At 36.0% G+C, this 22,269-nt stretch overlaps 1 protein-coding gene across 1 annotated transcript; it reads right to left on the reverse strand.

The window, feature by feature from the left end:
- Positions 1-1,947: 1,947 nt before the first annotated feature.
- GUF1 (GTP binding elongation factor GUF1) lies at positions 1,948-22,182 on the reverse strand. Its single transcript, XM_062213017.1, has 17 exons — positions 21,846-22,182; positions 19,848-19,959; positions 19,554-19,702; positions 19,195-19,275; positions 17,635-17,712; positions 17,247-17,330; positions 15,207-15,271; positions 14,525-14,728; positions 13,275-13,414; positions 10,995-11,118; positions 10,516-10,648; positions 8,853-8,996; positions 7,331-7,464; positions 5,448-5,549; positions 4,612-4,731; positions 3,089-3,125; positions 1,948-2,088 (listed from the first exon to the last, which is right to left on the reverse strand). The coding sequence occupies exons 1-17, from the start codon at positions 21,996-21,998 to the stop codon at positions 1,951-1,953; spliced, it is 1,998 nt and encodes a 665-aa protein (XP_062069001.1). The 5' UTR covers positions 21,999-22,182; the 3' UTR covers positions 1,948-1,950.
- Positions 22,183-22,269: the final 87 nt, after the last annotated feature.

Genomic DNA, 22,269 nt, shown 5'->3' on the forward strand with positions numbered 1-22,269 from the left:
ATGGGCACTGGTTCAAGTCCCGGCTGCTCCACTTCTGATCCAGCACTCTGCTATGGCCTGGGAAAGCAGTAAAAGATGGCCCAAGTCCTTGGACCCTTGCACCCATGTGGGAAGACCCTAAGAAAGCTCCCGGCTTCAGATACACACAGCTCTGGCTGTTGAGGCCAATCGGAGAGTGAGTGGAACCAGTGGGTGGAAGACCTCTCTCTCTGTGTAACTTTGTGTGTCAAATCAATCAATCAATCCCAAAAAACAGTATTGTTTTTAAAATGAAATTCAAGAGCTCACATCCACTGGTTCACTCCCCAAATGCCTGAAATGGGTGGAGGGGAGGTGACTGAAGCTGGGAACTGGGAACTGAGTCCCTGTTTCCCATGTATGTGGCAGTAACTCAATCACTTGAGCCATTACCCAATGCCTCCCATGGTCTATAAGCGAAACGCTGGAGTCTGGAATGGAGCAGGGTTTCAGACCCAGATATTTCAACATGGGACACAGGCATCCTAAGACATGTACTACACCAAAAGGTTGCCCTTAAACATTTTCATGTTTGTTAAAATTTTACTAATGATTAGGTTTTCTGGGGGAAAACATTTAGAAGACACACAACTCTAAACTGAAATCATCTGATTGGGAAAGTGGCCCAGAGAGGAAAGTTAAGTTTATGCTAAGATCTGGAAAATGGTTTTTTGTACTATTGGTACATGTAATACTTTTTTTTCTAAAGAGTCATAGACTAAAGGATAAAATTTGTCTGAACTTAAAATACACAAAGACTAAGTAGCATATAGCTATTCCATATTATGTGACAGGTACCAAACTGAAACTTTCCCTGGTCAGAAATTTTGTCTAGGGATTTACACTGCCATTATTTAAAATACTATTGTCATAGAGTTCCATATTTGTGTTCTCCAAGCTACAAGGAAGAAGGTACATGAACTGATTTAACTTACACAATTAGACTAAATTAAAGAATAACCTCTACATATAATTTTAGGTAAATCTCCACTGTCTTAACATTTTAAAATCTTTTAACAATCTTAGTATTTCATCACTGCTATTCTTAATCCTAAAAGATTCAATGTAGAAGCCAAAAAAATTAATAGCTAAATTATTTTATCTTGTTACAATACAGTCTGTACTCTGGTTTGTGCACTGAGTAAACATGGGATTTAAGAGCTTAGAAGTTAATAGAGGCCAGCGCCGTGGCTTAACAGGCTAATCCTCCGCCTTGCGGCACCGGCACACTGGGTTCTAGTCCTGGTTGCCCCTCTTCCAGGCCAGCTCTCTGCTATGGCCCGGGAAGGCAGTGGAGGATGGCCCAAGTGCTTGGGCCCTGCACCCACATAGGAGACCAGGAGAAGCACCTGGCTCCTGGCTTCGGATCAGCGAGATGCGCCGGCCGCAGCGGCCATTGGAGGGTGAACCAACAGCAAAAAGGAAGACCTTTCTCTCTGTCATTAGTTACAGCTGTTGTTAGTACCAACCACTTTAACTAGATGGACTAATTAAGTATGAGACCTTTCAGTATCAATAATAAAAAAATACATGAAGACAAAAAGTTATAATTCACTGAGTGCTTAATATGCGCCATGTACCCTTCTGAATCATTTAAAATGTATTGTCTCACCAAACCTTCATTAACAACCTATGGAAGTAGCAGTGGTAGAATCCCAATTTTACTAAAGAAACAAAAGTAAGTTATGTGGCCAAGGTCACCTTATTAGTGAGTTAATGAACACAAATTTGAGACTACACAATACGGCTTCAGGAACCTAGCTCTTATCCACTCACCATTCCCTTTCAAAGAAATGCACTTAAGTTATTTAAACCTGGAAACTCTGAAAGTAACAAGAAAGTTTTACAGTTTTCATTATTACATTATCAAAATAAGTTGCAATAAAAAGGAAAGTTTTTAATTTATGAAAATTCTTTATTTTTTTCCACCAATTACTTATCAGGTTGTGTTTTCAGAACTTTTATAAAAGCATCTTTTGGAACTTCAATGTTGCCAATTTTCCTCAATTTCTTCTTTCCTTCTGCTTGTCTCCTCAAAAGTTTCATTTTTCTGGTAATATCACCACCATACTGAAAAATATTTTTAAAAATTAAAGTCTAAATCACTCCAGAAATACATAATTACACAATCCTAACCACCGACATGAGATAGCATCTACCAAGTTACTATCTAATTTTCCTTGTTAATCCTAATTACACTACTTTCTCAATGATAATGGCTGTAATTATTTTAGGGAGTGGAAATAAAAATCTGCAAAGAAATACAGTATTACAAAATGCATATCCAGTTAAGAACTGCCAATCTCATTGAGTCAAGGCTTGGAATTTTGGATATAAAGCTAAATTTTCATGGAGAAAACTCTTAATCACAGAGGGACAGAAATTACACACATATTAAGTATTTGGAAAAAATTTATCATTCAATTCTCATAATAACAGAGTCAAGAATAACTTTTCATAATTGAAGCAGCAAACTTTGGCAAAGCAACATAGGAGGTAGATTTCACATAATCTTCAAAACAGAAGACATAGCCTTTTATCTTCAAAATCTTTATGTATTACATCAACAAAACATGTTACCCAGATCATAGAAGTAACTAGTATAACAATATTTAAGACTGCGCTGACACTGTGGCATAGTGGGCTAAGCCTCCGCCTGCAGTGCTGGAATCCCATATGGGTACCGGTTCATATCCTAGCTGATACTCTTCTGATCCAAATCTCTGCTATGGCCTGGGAAAGCAGTGGAAGATGGCACAACTGTTTGGGTCCCTGCACCCACATGGGACACCAGAAGCTCCTGGTTCTTGACTTCAGGTCGGCTCAGCTCCAGCTGGGAATGAACCAGCAGATGGAAGACCTTTCTCTGTAACTCTACCTCTCAAATAAATAAGTAAATTCTTTAAAAAAAATATTTAAGACTATAGTAAAAATGAACAAGTAATCATGGTCAAGCTGAAATTTACCTTTGTATAAAGGGTGTATAAAAACCAATGAAAACCAATATACACATCTTTACACATAAAATAGACAACACTAAAAGGTAGAATATACAGAACTTGATACATACACATTTCGCCAAAACGTTTTTTCTGTAGGCTTTCACACTGTAACAGAAAAGATTCTGTTTAAGTACATAATTGCATTATGCTGCTTAAAAGTGCTTTATGTCCAAAAAGAATCCCTTTTACTAAAGGATTTTAATTACAGTATCTTCACTGATATAAAATTGCTGTAAGCAAATAATTAAGATAGCTCAAATGTTGTATTTTATTCCATGTACTTAGCATAAAAAAACAATTCAACATATTATCAGCATATATTTGTTAAGAAAAAAGTCAACGCTTGGAGTAATCAGGCTTGATTAGGCCAAAAATGAGTATGTTGTGACCTTGAGTATAAGAATTATATAAGCCTGTTTTAGGCTCAACCTAAAAATACTACTACTACTTCAAAAACATTAAAAATGATTATCTACTCAGTACCAAATTTGGGAAGAATGGCTGAAATATAGATAAAGAATATATTGTGAGACTTAGATTTTCATGAAATCCATCGCAGGGTAAATTAATTTTAATATATCCATCTCAACACTTAGAAACTAATCACTCTCTAAATCTGGATAAATTTCTAAATTTTTCTAATTCTGAAAATAGCTCCATTTTAATTTTTTTAAATATAAAAAAATGTTTCCCCTAAACGGATTCTCTACCTTATCACACTTAATTGTTTGGTAAGTTTTAAATTATACTTTCTAGAATATTCTCTGGTTATCAGCCACATTCTGCCTAACCTCTGGGTATTAATGAAACACAAAATAACCAAAGTGTTAAGAAATGAAATTGATTGCCACCAATGGTTCTAGATTTATCTCATTTATATAAAAAATGCTGGTCGTATCTTACCACTACTGAATAAGCTAGAATTTAATAGCAATTTCTAACTTTTCATAACTGAGTTCCCAGATGCCTTAATATCTTGAAGGAAATAAGCACTGCAATATACTTTTTGCATTTGCTGTTATTAACAGTAGAGCACCTTATTTAGTGTTGTGATTTATACATTTCACATAGTAACAGTAATTAGCCTATCTTCCTTCCAGTAATACTGGAATCTATATGAGGTCCCTAAGCTAGAATGCAAAGCCTAATGGTATAAGCATTCCTGTTTGATTGAAGGCCTCCTTCCCTGGGGAAGTGATATCAAATACTTCAGGTAAAAAAAAAATCTTAATTTTGTCTTTTGGGAGATAAAACCATTTAATTTCAGTTTCTGTTAGCTATTATCTAACTGAAGGGATAAAACCACACAGATACCTTACTTAGGAAATTCAATTCAGTCATTTAATAAAATGGGAAATAAATGCTTTGCTTCCAACTCAAATACATTATATTAACTATAATGAACATCACCCAGGGGTATTATATAATATTGTCATTACTTAAATCAATGGAATTGACAGCTCTATCATACTGTTTCTACAAGTTAACTTAAAAGCTTACACTGATATTAAGTTAAATCTTTTGGTACTCTAGTATTCTAGGTATATCATTTCTCAAACTTGCCCAAGAACAAAAATGAATTTCAACTCACGTTTCTCTTGCAATGATTTTACTTCCAATTGCAGCTTGAACTGCTATCTCAAACAGCTGCCTAGGAAGAGAATCCTTTAGACGTTCACATATGGCTTTGCCGACAGAGTACGCTTTGTCTCTGAGACAGAAGAAAAATTTTCATGTTCTAATGCACATACATAGTCAATGTATTAAGGAGGTTTAAATGGAACTTAAAAACATTTTATACTCTGAATCATGAATGCCTTTCTAAAAATTATACTCTATAACAGAAAGTTTAGAAAGATATACTAAGAAAATAAATAGCACTCTTCATGCCCTCACCCATTTAAAACCAGTTAATAAACATTTAAAAATTTTTAAAAGTATATCTTTTTAGTCATTTTTCTGCATTCACAATTTTCTTAGTTAAATCAATATGCAGATAGTTTATCTTCATATTTAAATATTCTTGTCACTAGTCCATAATCTAGTTTTAATGACTTAATAATTGGTGCCCCATAATTTTTCTTAACAACCTGCCAGTTCTTGAATATGTGGATGTTATTAGTTTTTATGAACATAAAAATTATTTTTGTTCTCAATCCTAAATCTTATTTTAAAGCTTAGAATACTTATTTTATCTGGTAAGAGCAATACTTTTTTTTACATGACACTGTTCTTTCTGAATACCATAATTCTATCCTCCCTGAAAAGAGAAGTGTGGGTGGGGTAAAAAATAGAAAGAAAAACTAGTAGAATGAAATATATTTTTAAAAATCTAACTACTCAAATAAAATTGGACAACCCATAATTACAGAGAGAGTATCAAATTGATTAGTTTCAAAGTCCATGATTAGCATGCATTCAGCTTACTTGTGTACAATCGTTACCAGCTCCTCCACAATATTTCCATTCAATAGAATATCCATTTTGACAAGTTCTGCAGCCTGGTAGCCGGCATCTTCATAATCGAAACTAACAATGGGGAAAAAGGAGTCCATGTAATAAACATTAGACTTCCCAGATGATTACATTTTTGCTTTGCAAAACGTTTTCTTTCTACTCCTTTCAAAACCACTCACCAAAAACGATCTAAGTGTTCATCAAAATACGACATAGTTTCATGTGAATGGATCTAAACATCCACATCAAGGAATTAACTTCCTTAACCTATTACATTATTAGATTAATCAAATAAAGGGCAAAAGCAATGGTAATACATCTAAAAGGGGAAGGGAAAGAAAGTGGTAAGACTAGGGAAAGGGATTACTGAAGACAAATGGCCCCTCTTTCACAATGTTGCCAGCACAGGTGGGCTACAGATGATGTCCTGTGTTAACTGGGGCATTCTCAGATTCATAAGTTGGGTTTCTATTTAGTTTCTGTGTTTAAATAAATGCTATATCACTGATAGACAGGCACTAGTGAGACCTGAATATCCTATATTGTTTTTCGGTTTGAACCTTCACAGTACTTCTATGACAAGTAAATAATATACGTAAAGCACTCTGAGCAATAGTTAGTAAACTAAATATTAAAACAGCCTAGCCTGGCACATAGAAGCACTTAGTTTCAACTCAATGTCTTGTCTGAAAGGAAACAAAGTTATTGGGTAACAAGTTCTGAGAAAGGAATTCTCAATTCAGACAGATAAACCAAGATTCTTTTGTATGAAGAGTTATTATGTGCTAACTTTCTTCACCAAAAAGTACATTTCATAAAATTAAACTTCTGGGTCACTATAGTATGCTCCTTAAGCACTAGAATTTTTCTTTGAATGTTATTTTTAATCTGTATGCCACTGTGTGTGTTTGACAGATGTGAATGTTCATGTCTCCCTCTAATTGCCCAGTGCATTTCACATTTCTTTGCCACTCCACTATACAACATCCTGGAATACAAGACTTTGGAATACTGAGGGCATCCGAGAAGGCCATGCACAGAGTTCCTTATTCACTGTTTAATATAAACTCTTCTTTCACTTTTATCTAGCTGTTCTCCACATACCCCTTTGATATAGATAATGGTTTTCATGATATGGCCACTTACTGCTAGGAAGACCCAAGTTATTAAAGAGTTCACAAATACAGGAACACACTTAGCACTTTTTATAGATTGAATATGTAATTCTGTTGTTCAAGTGTAAATAGATGCTCCTGAGATCATATAATACAAACATATTATAAAACTACCACTGAGGTCACAGTAGCTGTTATGTAAAATTATATGTAACTTTTCTTTAAAACTGTTTGAGAGGCATAAAAATAGAGCTATCCCCTGGTCTACTTGTCAAATACCTACACACAGAGGGCTGAGCCAAACTGAATCCAGATTTGGGTCTTCCACATGTGAGTGGCAGGGACCTAACTACTTGAGCACTACCTGCTACTTCCCAGATTATGCACTGTCAAAAACTAACCCAGAGCACAGCCAGGACTTGCACCCAGACTTGCACCTAGTTATAAAGTGTGGATCTCTTAACTGCTAGGTTAAACATCTAGCTCTATGTATAATTCTTGATCCTACAGACAGAAAGAAGGAATATAGCTCTTTTCATGAAAAGGGCACTACATGTTTTTCAATAAAGGCAAATAATAATTTGATAATGAACTGAAACAATGTTTTTCTCCTATAAGCAAACTACAAGTATAAGGTTGTTCCAGGCCTTTAGAGTGTTATTCTCAACTACTTTCAAAAGGGTTGAGATTACTAAATAAGAGAATAGTATCTTCTTGATACTTGATATAATTTCTTACCTAGCATATCCAGAAGACAGAGACTTCAAAGAGTCATAAAAATCAACCACAATTTCATTCAAAGGAAAGAGATATTTAAGCATAACTCTATTTTGATCAATAAATATCATATTCTTCTGAACAGCTCTTCGAGCCTAAGAACAGAAAGGGAAAATTTATTTAATGATAACCAACTCAAATACTGATTTACAAAGTAATTTATACAGATGTATATCACCAAGTAATAAATCCTAAAAGATTACACAAAGTAAACTTGAGCAATAGCTATACTACAGCAAGAACCATTTTGTATTTCAATTACATTATGCTTGCCATCAAAGCTTTAATCTGTATTTATCTGTTTTATCTTTTTTGATTTATAGTATTTTATCTAAAAGTAAGTCAAATATAACTACAGATAAAGTTCAAGTCCTAATTTCTAAAGAATTTTTTCAAACTTTTCTAAAGAAATTAGGTTCAGAGAAACTGACCAAAAAATTAATAAATTAACAAAATAAAGTTTGTAATAAAAGAAAGAAAACTGAAGTTCGCTAATCATCATTTGACATACTTCCCAGTATGTGTCAGAGTATTTCAAATAGGCATTTCTTGAGAAATATGGCAAGAAGCCATTGTAGATTAAATCATTTACTGAAATGTGTCAAGAACTAAAGAAAAGTAGCAACTACCTCACAACCTAAGATTCCCAAATATTATAACTATCTTTACAACTATATTCAAGCACTCAAAAGGGCTAAAAACAAACAAAAACCAAAACTAAACTAACAAAAAAACCAGTTCCTTTTCCTACTTCAGGTAAATAAGCATAAATTTTCCTTTAGGCTATATCAATTTATTAGATTAGCAGATGATCAAAACTACTGATTATATCTTTTTTTAAAATAAAAATAGTTTAGTGCCAGTGCTGTGACACTGTTGATTAAAATCATGCCTACTCTGTTTCCAATCCAGCTCTTTGATAATATGCTACCACCTGTGCGGGAGACATGGCTCTAATTCTTGTCTCTTGGTTTTGGCCTGGCCCAGCCCTGGCTGTTGCAGCCATCTGGGGAGTGATTCAGCAGATAGAAGATTCTCTCTCTCCCCCTGTCTCTGTCTCTCCCTGTCACTCTTTCAAAGAAATACATAAATCTTTAAATAAGACATAATTAACTTAAAAAGCACAGATATCTATGAAGGTAGTTCAAAAAGTTTATGGGAAATGGAATTGAAAGTTTATTTTTGGTGCAAAAAATTTTGAAATCTATGCAGACAAGGGGTCTTCAAAAACTTCATGAAAATGCATATTGTGAAAAAAAAACTGTGCAAAGATTTTGAAATTTTTGCATGAAAATAAACATCTTTTAATCCCACTTTTCACAAACTTTGTGAAGTACCCCTATAATTGACTTAGAAAGATTTATAGAAAAATCTCATAAAATTCACTGTGGTTAGCAGAGCAAAACCTTTCAAAACCTGAGATGGGAACCACTGTTTCAAAGGAATAAAACTACTATTATATTAAATTGCATTATATTTCTACCTGGCAAAGCATCATTATTTCTCTAGTGTATTCATCTGGTGTGATGATAGTACCCAAAACAACTGGCTCCAAATATTCTGTTACTTTTGATTTGTCAGGGAATTGTGCAGGGTTGATGATTGTTATCTCTTTTCCTCTATATTCCTGAAAAGTAGAGAAACACTAGTTAAAAAGAAACTTCATGGTTTTTTTGAAATTTGCTATTAATGTGCAGTATATTCTGGAATATATTGTTATTTAATTCATTGGAATAAAAACATAAAAGAATCTCCACAGTTTATATTTTTAAAAATCTCATTGTAAGTAAACATTACTGCATAATATATCCTGCTTATTAACATTTACTAAACACATTTCTTGGGCCATTTAGATAAGTATGACATAATTATAGAATTTAACCTGACCCTTTTAAAGCACTATGATTAGTTTAGTAGGTTAATCTTCCTGGAAAATATTTTAAAATAACAAAGTTAATAGTGTTTAAAGCGAACAGATTGCCAGTTAGATGGCATGCAACATGGTTTCTATCATTAACTTGAAATCTAAAATTCCCTACAGCCACAGGAATAAATATTTCACTTTTTATAAGAAATTACTGATGAGCAAAGTTAAACTTTTTATCTTTGTGCTGGATTTAGAAAATAATATTTTCTTTACTAATTCAACTTCTTACTACCAATAATATAGTACTGAAATGTGGCAATTACATCAGGTTAAGAAAAATTTTTCACAAATTTTTTTTTTTTTTTTTTTTGACAGGCAGAGTGGACAGTGAGAGAGAGACAGAGAGAAAGGTCTTCCTTTTGCCGTTGGTTCACCCTCCAATGGCCGCCGCGGTAGCGCGCTGCAGCCGGCGCACCGCGCTGATCCGATGGCAGGAGCCAGGGGCTTATCCTGGTCTCCCATGGGGTGCAGTGCCCAAGGACTTGGGCCATCCTCCACTGCACTCCCTGGCCACAGCAGAGAGCTGGCCTGGAAGAGGGGCAACCGGGACAGGATCGGTGCCCCGACTAGGACAAGAACCCGGTGTGCCGGCGCCACAAGGCAGAGGATTAGCCTAGTGAGCCGCAGCGCCGGCCTTTTTTTTTTTATTTTTGACAGGCAGAGTGGACAGTGAGAGAGAGACAGAGAGAAAGGTCTTCCTTTTGCCGTTGGTTCACCCTCCAATGGCCGCCGCGGTTGGCGTGCTGCGGCCAGTGCACCGCGCTGATCTGATGGCAGGAGCCAGGGGCTTATCCTGGTCTCCCATGGGGTGCAGAGCCCAAGCACTTGGGCCATCCTCCACTGCACTCCCTGGCCACAGCAGAGAGCTGGCCTGGAAGAGGGGCAACCGGGACAGGATCGGTGCCCCGACCGGGACTAGAACCCGGTGTGCCGGCGCCGCAAGGCGGAGGATTAGCCTAGTGAGCCACGGCGCCGGCCCACAAATGAGTTTTAAAATAGGTTCTCCATCATTAGCCATAAAGTAATTCAACATTTATTAGTATTAGTCAATAATCAGCTTCCATAGGTAGTCAGCTGCCATGATTCTAAGTTTCCCCTACATTCCATACATACACATTTATTTAGTTTTCCCTTTTATGCTGATGTAAAACAGTACTAAATATTATAGTACCTTTATCAATTTTATGCTGATGTAAAACAGTACTGAATATTATAATACCTTTATCAACTTTGCTGAAGAAAGAACGGCTTTATATGGTACAGTAGGGGTTGTCATAATAACGGAAGCATTATATTCTTGCTCTAGTCGCTGGTTGAAAACTTCCATATGTAAAAGTCCAAGAAAGCCCAACCTGGATGAGAAAATCAAACTCTAGAATGATTAGGTCCCAGGGGCTCTATTTCCTTTGGTAAACATTGTTACTTTGTGAGGGAGTGGTGAAACCAAGAGTCACTGAGGAAATTTTCCTAATTAAATGCTAGCATAATTTTATTAAATTGGATTCAAATCTTCCATGGAAAATCTATTTCCAAACACTAGAAAACAAAATGTGATTCCACAGTGCAAAAGGCAAATATAAAGTGCTTCAGTTCACTTTACAGTAATATGAATGTGTAACAGAAACATGCATGAGCAATTCACCATTTAAACTTTATTTTTCAATAAAAATGTTACTATACAGTATGAATGAATCTTACCTCCAGCCCGCACCCAGGGCAAGACTACTGTCTCGATGAACTGTTACACTAGAGTCATTCAAAGTCAATTTTTCTACTGCACTCTTCAGGTTATTATAGTCAGATTGGTCTACAGGATACATTCCTACAAACACAATGATTTCTAATTATCACATGTGATAAGCTGCCTCCAGAAAAAACCTAAAATGTAGTACTGCCAAGTTCAAAATTAATCATGTAGCTTTTGAATTACTTGCCTATATTTTGTTGACTAAAATACGGGCTTGCTAAAAAAATATATTAATATTATGTTAAATAGGTTTTCAATTGTCATGCAAACCACTAGCCTTAACAAATATACAACTGGGTTCATGCTCTAATTAAAGTTCCTATGCTTTTGCAAAAATATAGGGGAGGGATAAACAAGAACAACCAAGGGAACCAGGCCTATTAAGAAATTATATTGTATTTATTTCAAGAAACAAAAGCACAAGTACTTTATAATCAAAGATGAAACCATAGTAGATAAAAAAACAGGAAAAGAAATGAAAACTATACTTAACTCTTAATTCTCTAGGGTGGACTATATATTAAAACCAAAATAAATTTTACTTATTGCAATTCACTGACATAAAATTGAGTTACTTGGGGCCAGCACTGTTGCATAATGGATGCCTGCAAGGCCAGCATCTCATATAGGAGCAGGTTCAAGTCCCAGATGCTCAACTTCTGATCCACCTTTCTGCTGATGTGCCTGGGAAAGCAGAGGAAGATGGCCCAAGACCTTGGGCCCCTGCACCAATGTGGGAGACCTGGATGAATCTTCTGGCTTCAGCATGTCCCTTCCCTGGCTATTACAGCCATTTGGGAAGTGAATCAATGGATGGAAGATCTCTTCATCTGTAGCTCTTTCTCTCTGTAACTCTGCCTTTCAAATAAATTAAATAAATCTTCAAAGGTAAATGAATAAAATAAGTTACTACTGATCCATCAGATTCTCTTTCATCTGTTATCTCTGAACTTCTCATGTCCTTCTAAATTCAAATAACTGACTTTGGCAAATGGTGGTAAACAAAATTCTTAATTCCCATGAAACTGTCTTGTAGGGAGAAAACCAAGGGCTTGATATCCATCCAGCACAGAGTAACCTGGTAAACTTCAGTTAGATCTTCTTTTTGTAACTATCTATAATACAATATTAAAGTTCAGTTACAAGAAAGGTACTCAGTCCAAGTCTATGGATAATGAGTAAATAAAGACATTCTAATAAGAAAATGTTTCAAATATAATAATGGACTAATTCCCTAGAGAAAGAAGAAAATTCTTATTACTGTGCTCACCTATATTTTAGAGACTGTTTTTTTTAAAAGATTTATTTATTTATTTATTTGAAAGTCAGAGTTGCACAGAGAGAAGAGAGGCAGAGAGCAAGAGGGTTCTTCCATTCGCTGGTTCGCTCCCCAATTGGCCATAACAGCTGGAGCTGCACCAATCCGAAGCCAGGAGCCAGGAACTTCTTCCAGATCTCCCATGCAGGTGCAGGGGCCCAAGGACTTGGGCCATCTTCTATTGCTTTCCCAGGCCATAGCAGAGAGCTGGATTAGAAGTGGGGCAGCCGGGACTCAAACCAGCGCCAATATGGGATGCCAGCACTGCAAGTGGTGGCTTTACCCTCCGTGCCACAGCACCAGCCCCAGAGACTGTTTAAGAAACAATCTTAAGAGTTTATTTCTTGGGGCTAGTGTTGTGGCGCAGTGAGTTAAGCCACCCCCTATGACTCCAGCATCTCATACGGGCACTGTTTGAAATCCAGCTGCTCCACTTTTGATCCAGGTCCCTGCTAATGGGCCTGAGAAAGCAGAGGAGGATGACCCAAGTGCATGGCCCTCTCCACCCATATAGGAGATCTGGAAGAAGCTCCGGGCTTCAGACTTCAGCCTGGCACGGCCACTGTGGCCAACTGGGGAGTAAACCAGCAGATGGAAGATCTCTCTTGTGCTGTCTTCTCTCCCTCTTTCTAACTCTCCCTTTCAAGTGAATAAAACGTAAATCTTTTAAAAAAATAAAAGAGCTTATTTATTAAGGGCTGTTACATGATCTCTCATATGAAATCATAAACTGCTATATGATATACATAGCACATACAAAAAACAACTAAATGAAACAGTACAGTGGCATTAGCGGTTAAAGTAAAAAGACGAAGGTGTATTTATCAGCCAATAATTTTTGTTTCATTATTGGGACAGACTTTTAGTTTAAAAGTATTTTCACCCTCAACCTTTGAATTTGTGAGCTCCTCACCTGCAAATACCATTGGTTTCGCTGATTTAAACCCAGGCAAGGGCTCCACTGGTTGTCTATGTAAATATAATGTATCTCCTACTTGCGCTTCAGTGATATTTTTCATCCCAGCAATCAGATAGCCCACCTGTCCTGCATATCTAAATAAAATTATTATATGCAAATATTTACTGCTTTAATGTTTCATGTACAAAATCATAATTATTACTACCTTTCCATGAAACTATCACACACTTTAGAAGCAAAACCTCATCAGACTAAAAGTAAGTGCTACACATGGGTTCTCAAACTCTAAGGCTTATCCATAAAAGAACACGCATCTTATATTCCATTACCGAAAGACTTCTACACCATAAGCATAAGGCCTTCTTATTGATTCTGCTCACTTTTGCAAATTAAACATCTTCTAGTGTGTAACTGATAAGCACAGCACAGCACACCATTCATAAGTCTGTTTTATTCATCAATTATGCTACATATGCTAATGAAGAAAAAAAATAAGCATGTCATCAAGCAGAAAAATGTGAACTCTCAACAAACTTGGTACCTACTGATGTTCATCTTGTTGGGAAAGAGGAAATTCCAAGATTTCAGTTTTGGCTTTGTTTCAAAAAAATTTCCTTACACAGAACAAACTAATTTACTATTAGAATGAGGTACAAGAACCTTAAATATGTGGTAATATTCATAACACATGGCAGAATATAAACAAACTTTAGCAATAGTTCAGTAAAATTAAAAATAATTTGACTCAAATAAAATAGATTAACATAATGCTGTTTTTAAGACATATACTACACCCTCAAATGTAGTTAATATAGTCATCTAGTTCAATACCTTAATTTTTATAGATGAGGAACAGGACTTAGAAAGCTCAAACCATATGCCCAACATCATCTAATCAGTACCTAACAAGGAGTAGATACTCAAAAATAGCTGTTTTAAAAGTGTTGAGGAAACTCTTTCATTGTCTTATCAAATACATCAATATAGGACCCAATCTGTGCTGGTTCATAAAATTATAACTAGTCATGAAGGGTAAATACCTATTATATATTATAGCCACCAAAATTTCCATTCTTCACATAAGAGATTCCTTTTGAAAAAGGATTTTCAGTTTCATTAGATAATCAAGTATTTTTTGTTTTCAGTTACCAAATTAGGATCATGCTAAGCACACCAAGTTGAGAAAGCAGCAGAAATGGAAACACATACAAATGTACTTTAAATTACCATTGTAGATTACTCACAATTTATTTGTTGACTGCTCATTAGGATTCAAAACTCCTACTTCATTAACTTCATATGTCTTTTGATTGTGTGCAGACACAATTTTATCTCCTTTGGAAACCACTCCATCAAATAATGCTATATTGGCTATCACACCTCTGTACCGGTCAAAGGTGGAATCAAAGACCAAAGCTCTCAGAGGATTTTTGCGATGTACTTTAGGGCTATTAAATACAAGTAATATACTAAATTTAGTAGCATACTAAATTAAAATAATACAATGCCTATTTTCCAACTTAGATATTAAGCTCAGCTTATTCTACTTTTTAGAAAGGTTGATACCCAACAATCAAAATAAAAGGACCATTTAATAAATTCAGTATATTTTGGATTTAATTCAACCTCCACTTTTAGAAAAGTAAGCATTTTAAATTAATTATGAATATATTTGTTCAGTACAAAGCTAAAAACACTAACTGCTAATGTACTGAATTCTGTTTATTGACTTCAAGATGAGCTCACTATCATTCTTGCAGCTTTCTTTACTGTACTATATTTGCCTTTGACAAATAACTAAAAACAAGTAAAATATTTATTCTCACTGCTAGATTATTTGCCATATAGATTAGTAACAGATCAAACAGATGGCCTTTGAATGGTTAAATATATAAATGAATAATATAAAAACAGCAAGACACTTACGGAGGTATTCTTTCAATAACTGCCTGAAGAATACTTTCAACATTTGTTCCAAGTTTAGCAGAAATCTAAAAATACACACGTGAAAAAAACAAGCAATTAGAGACTATACTTTTCATCCTGATGACTTACGATTTATAATCTAAAAAAAGTAAATTCTAATAGTTATCAACTTGAAGAACACAGGAAAAGTATAAAGGCAACCATCTATTGATAAATACCTCTTTCTGTTTATGGTACTGAACATGCAATGAACTCAGAAGTCCAAAAAATCTGCATAAGAATCATATCTCTGCATGTATTGTGCAAGTCGACCAATACCTATCTCTGTGAGCTCCAATGTCCTCATCTGAGAAATGATTATTCATATTCTGCCTAAATCTCAAATGTTGTTTTATAGACAGAATATACAATATATGTGGATGGCATGCAATAAAAGGCTTATTACTACTTTATTGTTCTCACACTAAAAAAGCAAACTAAGACAAACTACATCTGTAATTATGACTGAACTGTCATCAGTAATAAATGAATGTCTGAATTCTTGATTTTAAAGACTATTTCCCCTGAATACTATCTCTAACCCTACAAACTCAAGTTTACACTAGGATTTTTCAACCTCAGCATTGTCAACATTTTGAGGCAGATAATTCCTTGGAAAGGCTAGCCTGTGCATTAAAGGATGTTTAACAGCAACCAGAACATCTCATTTACCCACAAAGTGCCAGCAACACTCTCCTCAATGTGACAACTACAACTGTCTCCAGGTGTCGTCTGTTTAATATCCTGGCATGAGGTGGGGGTGGTAAGAGCACCACTGAGAACTCAAACTCTAGACTCTAGTACTTTGATTGTACTACTTTCTTTCTGTTACCTAGTGTACCAACCCTGCCTCCCAATACCAACTCCTTTTCCATCCTTTCCCTTCTGTGACTCTAAGGTCCACTATTTACAATCACTCTGCACAATTACTTTCTACTCTCCCTATCATAGACAGCTGGCAAAACCTCAACCTTGACTGCATCCTGTTATATGCCTTTTCTATACATATATATGGAGCAGCTTAATATTATTAGAGAAAAATCATATAACTGGTCTAGTCCATATCTTATATATTCATCACAAGATACAATATACAGCTAACAATTCCTCACAATCCCAGGACCTGACAACTGGTAAATGCAACAATACCTCTCAGTAAGGAGGCTATTCACCACCTTCCTTTTCAACCCACATATTTTGCACTCTAGCCGGTTCACTCTCAGTTGATGACTTGCCTTCTTACACCTCTGTTCCGAAACCTTAACTCCAGATGATGTTCTTATAATGGGATCCCTCTTTGTAATAAAAAGTAAATTCTATGTATTTATCCAAGTAAAAAATATTATACATTTGCGTCCCTTGATCTTAGCCAAAAAGCTGAGAAGTGATTATATATTCACTTATTACTAGGTTGTATATAATCATCTTGTTTAAGTTAAAGAAACAAAAATATAACCACCTGAAAGTTCTTTTCAAAAGTAGATGAGAGGAAAACATGGTACTATTACACTACTATGTATTTCAGCAATTTGGCCATGGCCATTTAGTAAATAAACAATTTGAAAGACAAATAAAAATTCAGATTTAAAATGTTTCCAATTTTTTTAAAGAAATTTACTGTCTCCTACCATTACTATAGCTAGCAATTTTATGAAATACTTTCAAATTCCAAGAATAGTATATCCAAACAACTTGGAATTAGTTTGAAACTGCTCTTCAAAGACTGTATTTTCAATGAGATAAAATGGTTAGAAATAACACTTTAATGAGTTTCAGAAGGCCTGTTTTTAGTCCTGGAACACTGGCTAACTAAACCCATGCTTTTATTCAAGTGATGAAATCTATAGGTTTTGGGTAAGGATCAAAGAAATACTAGTAAAGATCTTTTAACTCTATAAAAACATTATACAATGATGGTCTATAATATAAAGAGTTCACATAAGCCAATTACCTAATACTTTTGGAAATATAATTAATAGTCTTCCAAAGATTTTATTTTACCTTAACACATTCATTTCTTGGAATATCAAACACTTTTTCAATTTGTTTTTCAACTCTTTCAGGATCAGCACTCTTCAGATCTATCTTTAAAAAAAAAAAAGAAAGAAAGAAAATCCATCATGTGTTAGTATAATCAAGATTAAACGTATTATATCTTAACAGTAATTGGAGATATCTAAAAGCTTACCTGCTTTAACTTGACCTCTCCATGCCTTTTTCAAAAAGTTTATATTTATATATTTAATAAATAGCTATAGATTTATTTGTAATATATACTTAATAAATAGCTAAAGATCCCTCATAATGAAAAACAGTACACATAACATTAATACTGGACATATTTGTATAAGGTGTAACAATAAACACATAATTTTGCCATTCTAATTACCTTATTTATAACCGGGATTATTGACAGCTGTGCTTCAAAAGCAAGAAAGAAGTTTGCCACAGTTTGGGCTTGAATACCCTGCAAATACAAAGATATAAAATACTCAGATTATCATTCTAAGTAATCCAAGACTATTCCATACTTCTTCATCAAAAGTGCTGTTTTGTGCCATTCTAATGATAAAATTAAATAAAGTGCCAAATCAAATAGCTGCTTTTCCTACTTTTCATTCCAGCTAGTGTCTTGGGAGTCAAAATGAAGATCATTGATGGTAAAGTAATAAACACACCAAGGGGAAAACCAACAGACACTCTACTAAGTCTGAGATGGGAGACTTGAAGGAAATAGAGGACAAACTAGAGTATCTATTCTTCTGCTTTATTCCCTGCGATAATTCTTTTCAGTGCCGGAAGTATTTTCAGAGGCCCTACTCTGCCAGAAACGGTATCATGTATCAGAGACACAAGATGAAACATGGACCTCCAAGGACGTTGAAGCCTACTGAAGTCAGGGTCATGCAACACAGATTATAAAGCCCACTACTATGAGAGAGACAGTAAGCTTCCCTAACAGGACCAGTAAAGGCTTGGCACAACACTATTTCTGGATTTTTAATGGTTTGTGAAAAACCAAGACATTTCAAAAGCTTACTTTAGCACATCATAGCTTTCTATGGTCATATGTTGCCTATGTTTTCATGGATTATGCTCATACCACAAAGTAACTTGGTGATATGATTTTTTTAAACTGCACACTTTTCAAATTAATGTCTAAAATCACCTAAAATGATCTGGAAACCAAAAAACTTATATTCCTGCATTGCTAAAATCTGAAACAAAGGGGTCAGAATTGTGGCATGGCAGATAAAGCCTCCACCTGCAGTGCCAGCATGCCATATGGGTGCCAGTTTGAGTCCCAGCTTCTCCACTTCAATCCAGTTCCCTGTTAATGGACCTGGGAAAGCAGCAAAAGATGGCCCAAGGGCTTGGGCCCCTGCCACCCACTTGGGAGACCCAGAAGAAGCTCGTGGCTCAGTCTCAGCCATTGCAGCCATCAGGGTAGTGAACCAGCAGATGGAAGATCTCTTGCTCTGTCTCTCCCTCTCTCTCTGCAACTCTTTCAAATGAGTAAATAAATCTTTAAAAAACCAAAAAGAAAAGAAAAGAAAAGAAAAAACTGACATGAAAACTTCAGATTAAGAAGACTAAGAACTGCTAAAATTGTTTTGCTTTTTTTTGGTAGGATATACTGGTAACATTCCATACTTCAACAACAACAAAAATCTTGCAAACAATTCCTTTGATTACTTTAAAAAAAATTAAAAGATGAGTTAGGTTTATTCCATAAAATGCTTTAATGTAATAATTATTAATATGGCAAAAACACAACATGACTTTGGATTATACATAAATACAATAAATTTATTGTAGATAAGTAACATTTTTATTCAAACACAAAAATTCTTCTCCAAAATATAACATTTTAAGAAAGCCTCTTGAGACAGACAAATAAGCATGTCACAGCACATGTCACATCATAAAAAAATGAAGAAATACTTACCTCATTTGCATCAACCACCAGTAAAACACCCTGGCAAGCAGAAAGAGACCTGGATACTTCATAATTAAAATCAACATGGCCCTGAGAAACAAAAATATTGATATTTGTAAATATTAGATGTGATTTTTTTTGTCATTGGAGGGCCATTATAAGTTTATTCACTCTACCAGATAAAACATTAAATACATGGTTTCCTTTTTAGCTTGCACTTGTGAAACAATTTACACTAACACAAGAATATTCAGAAAACAGCAAAATTTTATGTTTAATGGTCAGTTCAAAAATTAAACAAAGGTTTGTTTGCACTATTAACACCAGGTTCAATTTAGCAATACATGCAAAAGTAGTATTAAACTTACTGGTGTATCGATGAGATTTAAAAGGTACTGCTTTCCTTCAAAATCATAAAAAAGAGACGCCGTCTGTGCTTTAACAGTGATTCCTCTTTCTCGTTCCACTTGCAATTTATCAAGAACCTGCTTATTATTTTTTGTTTTATCAATTGTCCCTATAAACAGAAAGACAATGATACTTCTTAGTTTTATAAAATAACACAACATATAAAACTAAAGCCAGAATCCAAGAAAGCATGGTAAAGCAATCCCCAATTTTTCACTGCCATCAAGTATGTATATAATATAAAATGAAAATACCTGTTAGTTCCAGGAGCCTGTCAGCTAAAGTACTTTTTCCATGATCCACATGTGCAATGATACTGAAATTTCTAATATTTTCAACAGGAAATCTAGACATGTCAAACTTTTCCTATAAAGGGGATAGAACACATTTAGGAATGTAATGTAAAATAACATGAGACAAATATATGGACTCAAAGAATACTCTTTAAGTCTTGGAACCATTTCATTTGTTATTTGTATTATTTTTCTGACAGTAAGATGTATAGCACAGCTCATGTTAAAAGGAACACATTACAACAGCACTCATCACATTCATTAATTTCACAGCTGAGGGTGATCATATAGCTACATAAAAATCCCTCCTTTAGTCTTTCCATCACTTACAGGACCATCAGGAACTGACTTTATTTTCATTCATGGAAAACCTAGATCCCTACAAATTTTAGACAGATTGAAAATGTTTTGTCCAGCAAAATTTCTTGAGATAAAGGGGCTATAAAAATACTAAATGAATGAAAAGAATTCTCTACTCTCATCACATATTTAAGACTCCTAACAGAGATCCAAAGTTATTTTTTTTTAAGATTTTATTTATTTATTTGAGAGGCAGAGTTACAGACAGAGAGAAAGGTCTTCTGTCCATTGGTTCACTCTCCATCGGCTGGAGCTGCGCCGATATGAAGCCAGGAGCCAGGTGCTTCTTCCTGGTTTCCCATGTGGGTGCAGGGGTTCAAGGATTTGGGCCATCTTCTACTGTTTTCCCAGGCCATAGCAGAGAGCTGGATCAGAAGAGGGGCAGCCAGGACTAGAACCGGTGCTTTTATAGGATGGCAGCGCCACAGGCAAAGGATTAACCTACTGTACCTCGGCTGGCCCCCTCAAAGTTTTAATTTATATCTTTTGCTACTTTGTAACTTCTAAAGAGAGGGAAAAAGTGTATAACAGCACAAATTAAAGGTGCTCAGTTAGCACTTGAAATTTTTATGTATTTTTCAACAAAACTGCATTTTAGTGCATGTAATTTAGTATTTTACCAAGATGCATCACAAATTGCTGAAAATTGGTATTCAAGTAAAACAACAGTTTTTTGGACTTTAAACATCATTTTTTCAATCAAATCTATATTTTATAGAAAAAAAAATGAAATGACAATAGAACACAATTCAAATAAAAGTACAATCATGGCTCATATATGTGAATAAAATTTTGCAAAAAAAAAAAAAAAAAAGCCACTATCCCTAATGTTTGCCCTGTAGATCCTGCTACCATTCATATCAAAAGGTATACAGAACTTCACCATTTTAAAAACTGTGAACTGCAATGTAAACCAAGAGCATTTTAGAAAAAGCTGATGTTGATTAATTACACAAAGTCTTAGTTTTCCACTTATCCATAACTTGCAGTAAATCACATTTCTGCCCAAACCACTACAGTTATGTTTTTAGAACTGCTGAACTCCCACTCTTTCCAACAAGAACACAGTCAAAATTACACAATTTTTTTTCTGATATAAAAATAAATAAGACAGACGTTAAGACACTCGCCCAGCACTTCTTACGCACCAGGTATTGGACTAAAAAGTCACCTCTCCCTAAAAAGTCACTGAATATTTGATTAGTATCTTTTTCAACGAATGAGGAAGCAGAGTCACCGAAAGGTCCATTACGCTGCTCAGGTCACAAAGCAAATAAATTTCAGGGAAATGGGGATTACACCATCAGCTTCCTCAGTAAGCTTTTAGGGGAATTAAGCAATAATACGTGCAGAGCTTAGACCAGCGCCTGGCAGTTGATATGTCTGATCAGCACACCCAGGTTAAATGACTTGTCCAAGGTCGTACTGGCGAGGCCTGGGCGCACTTCAGACACCTAAACGGGGCCCGCGGCTCCCTGCTCCGCTTCCCTTTACGAAATCGCAAGCTGGCTCCACACCTACACCCAGGAAGCCCTGCACACTTGCAAGATCACAGGCAGAATCCCACAACGCTTTAATCGGAAGTTAGGGGACGGGCACCTCCACGTCTGCAGAACCGTACAGCCTGCTGGCAGCCCAGGACTCCGCATCGGCGCTGCGAGTCGGCGCGGGCCGGGGGCGACGCGCAGCCCCGCTGACCCACGGCACCAGCACGCGTCCGCGCCACCCTCTGCGACCCGCGAGGGTCCACATGCTCCGCGCGGCGGCGGCGTCAGGAGCCGATCTCCGGGCGCGACGAAGCCATGGCCCGAAAGGTCACTGTCTAGAGGACGCCTCCACCAGGAGCCCAGGACGAAAACGACGTTAGAAGCGGACGCCGCGGACGCCAACACCGCAGCACCCGACCCGCGGCGCAGCGTGGGTACCAGGGACGCGGCGCCGCTTATTGACGTCTGCAGGTCTTAAGACGACCTGACGTCACTGCGTCGTCAGCGAGGTACTGAGGCGGTCGCGTGAGCGGAAG

The sequence above is a fragment of the Lepus europaeus genome, chromosome 16 (assembly GCF_033115175.1).
Source record: "Lepus europaeus isolate LE1 chromosome 16, mLepTim1.pri, whole genome shotgun sequence".
Lineage (NCBI taxonomy): Eukaryota > Metazoa > Chordata > Mammalia > Lagomorpha > Leporidae > Lepus > Lepus europaeus.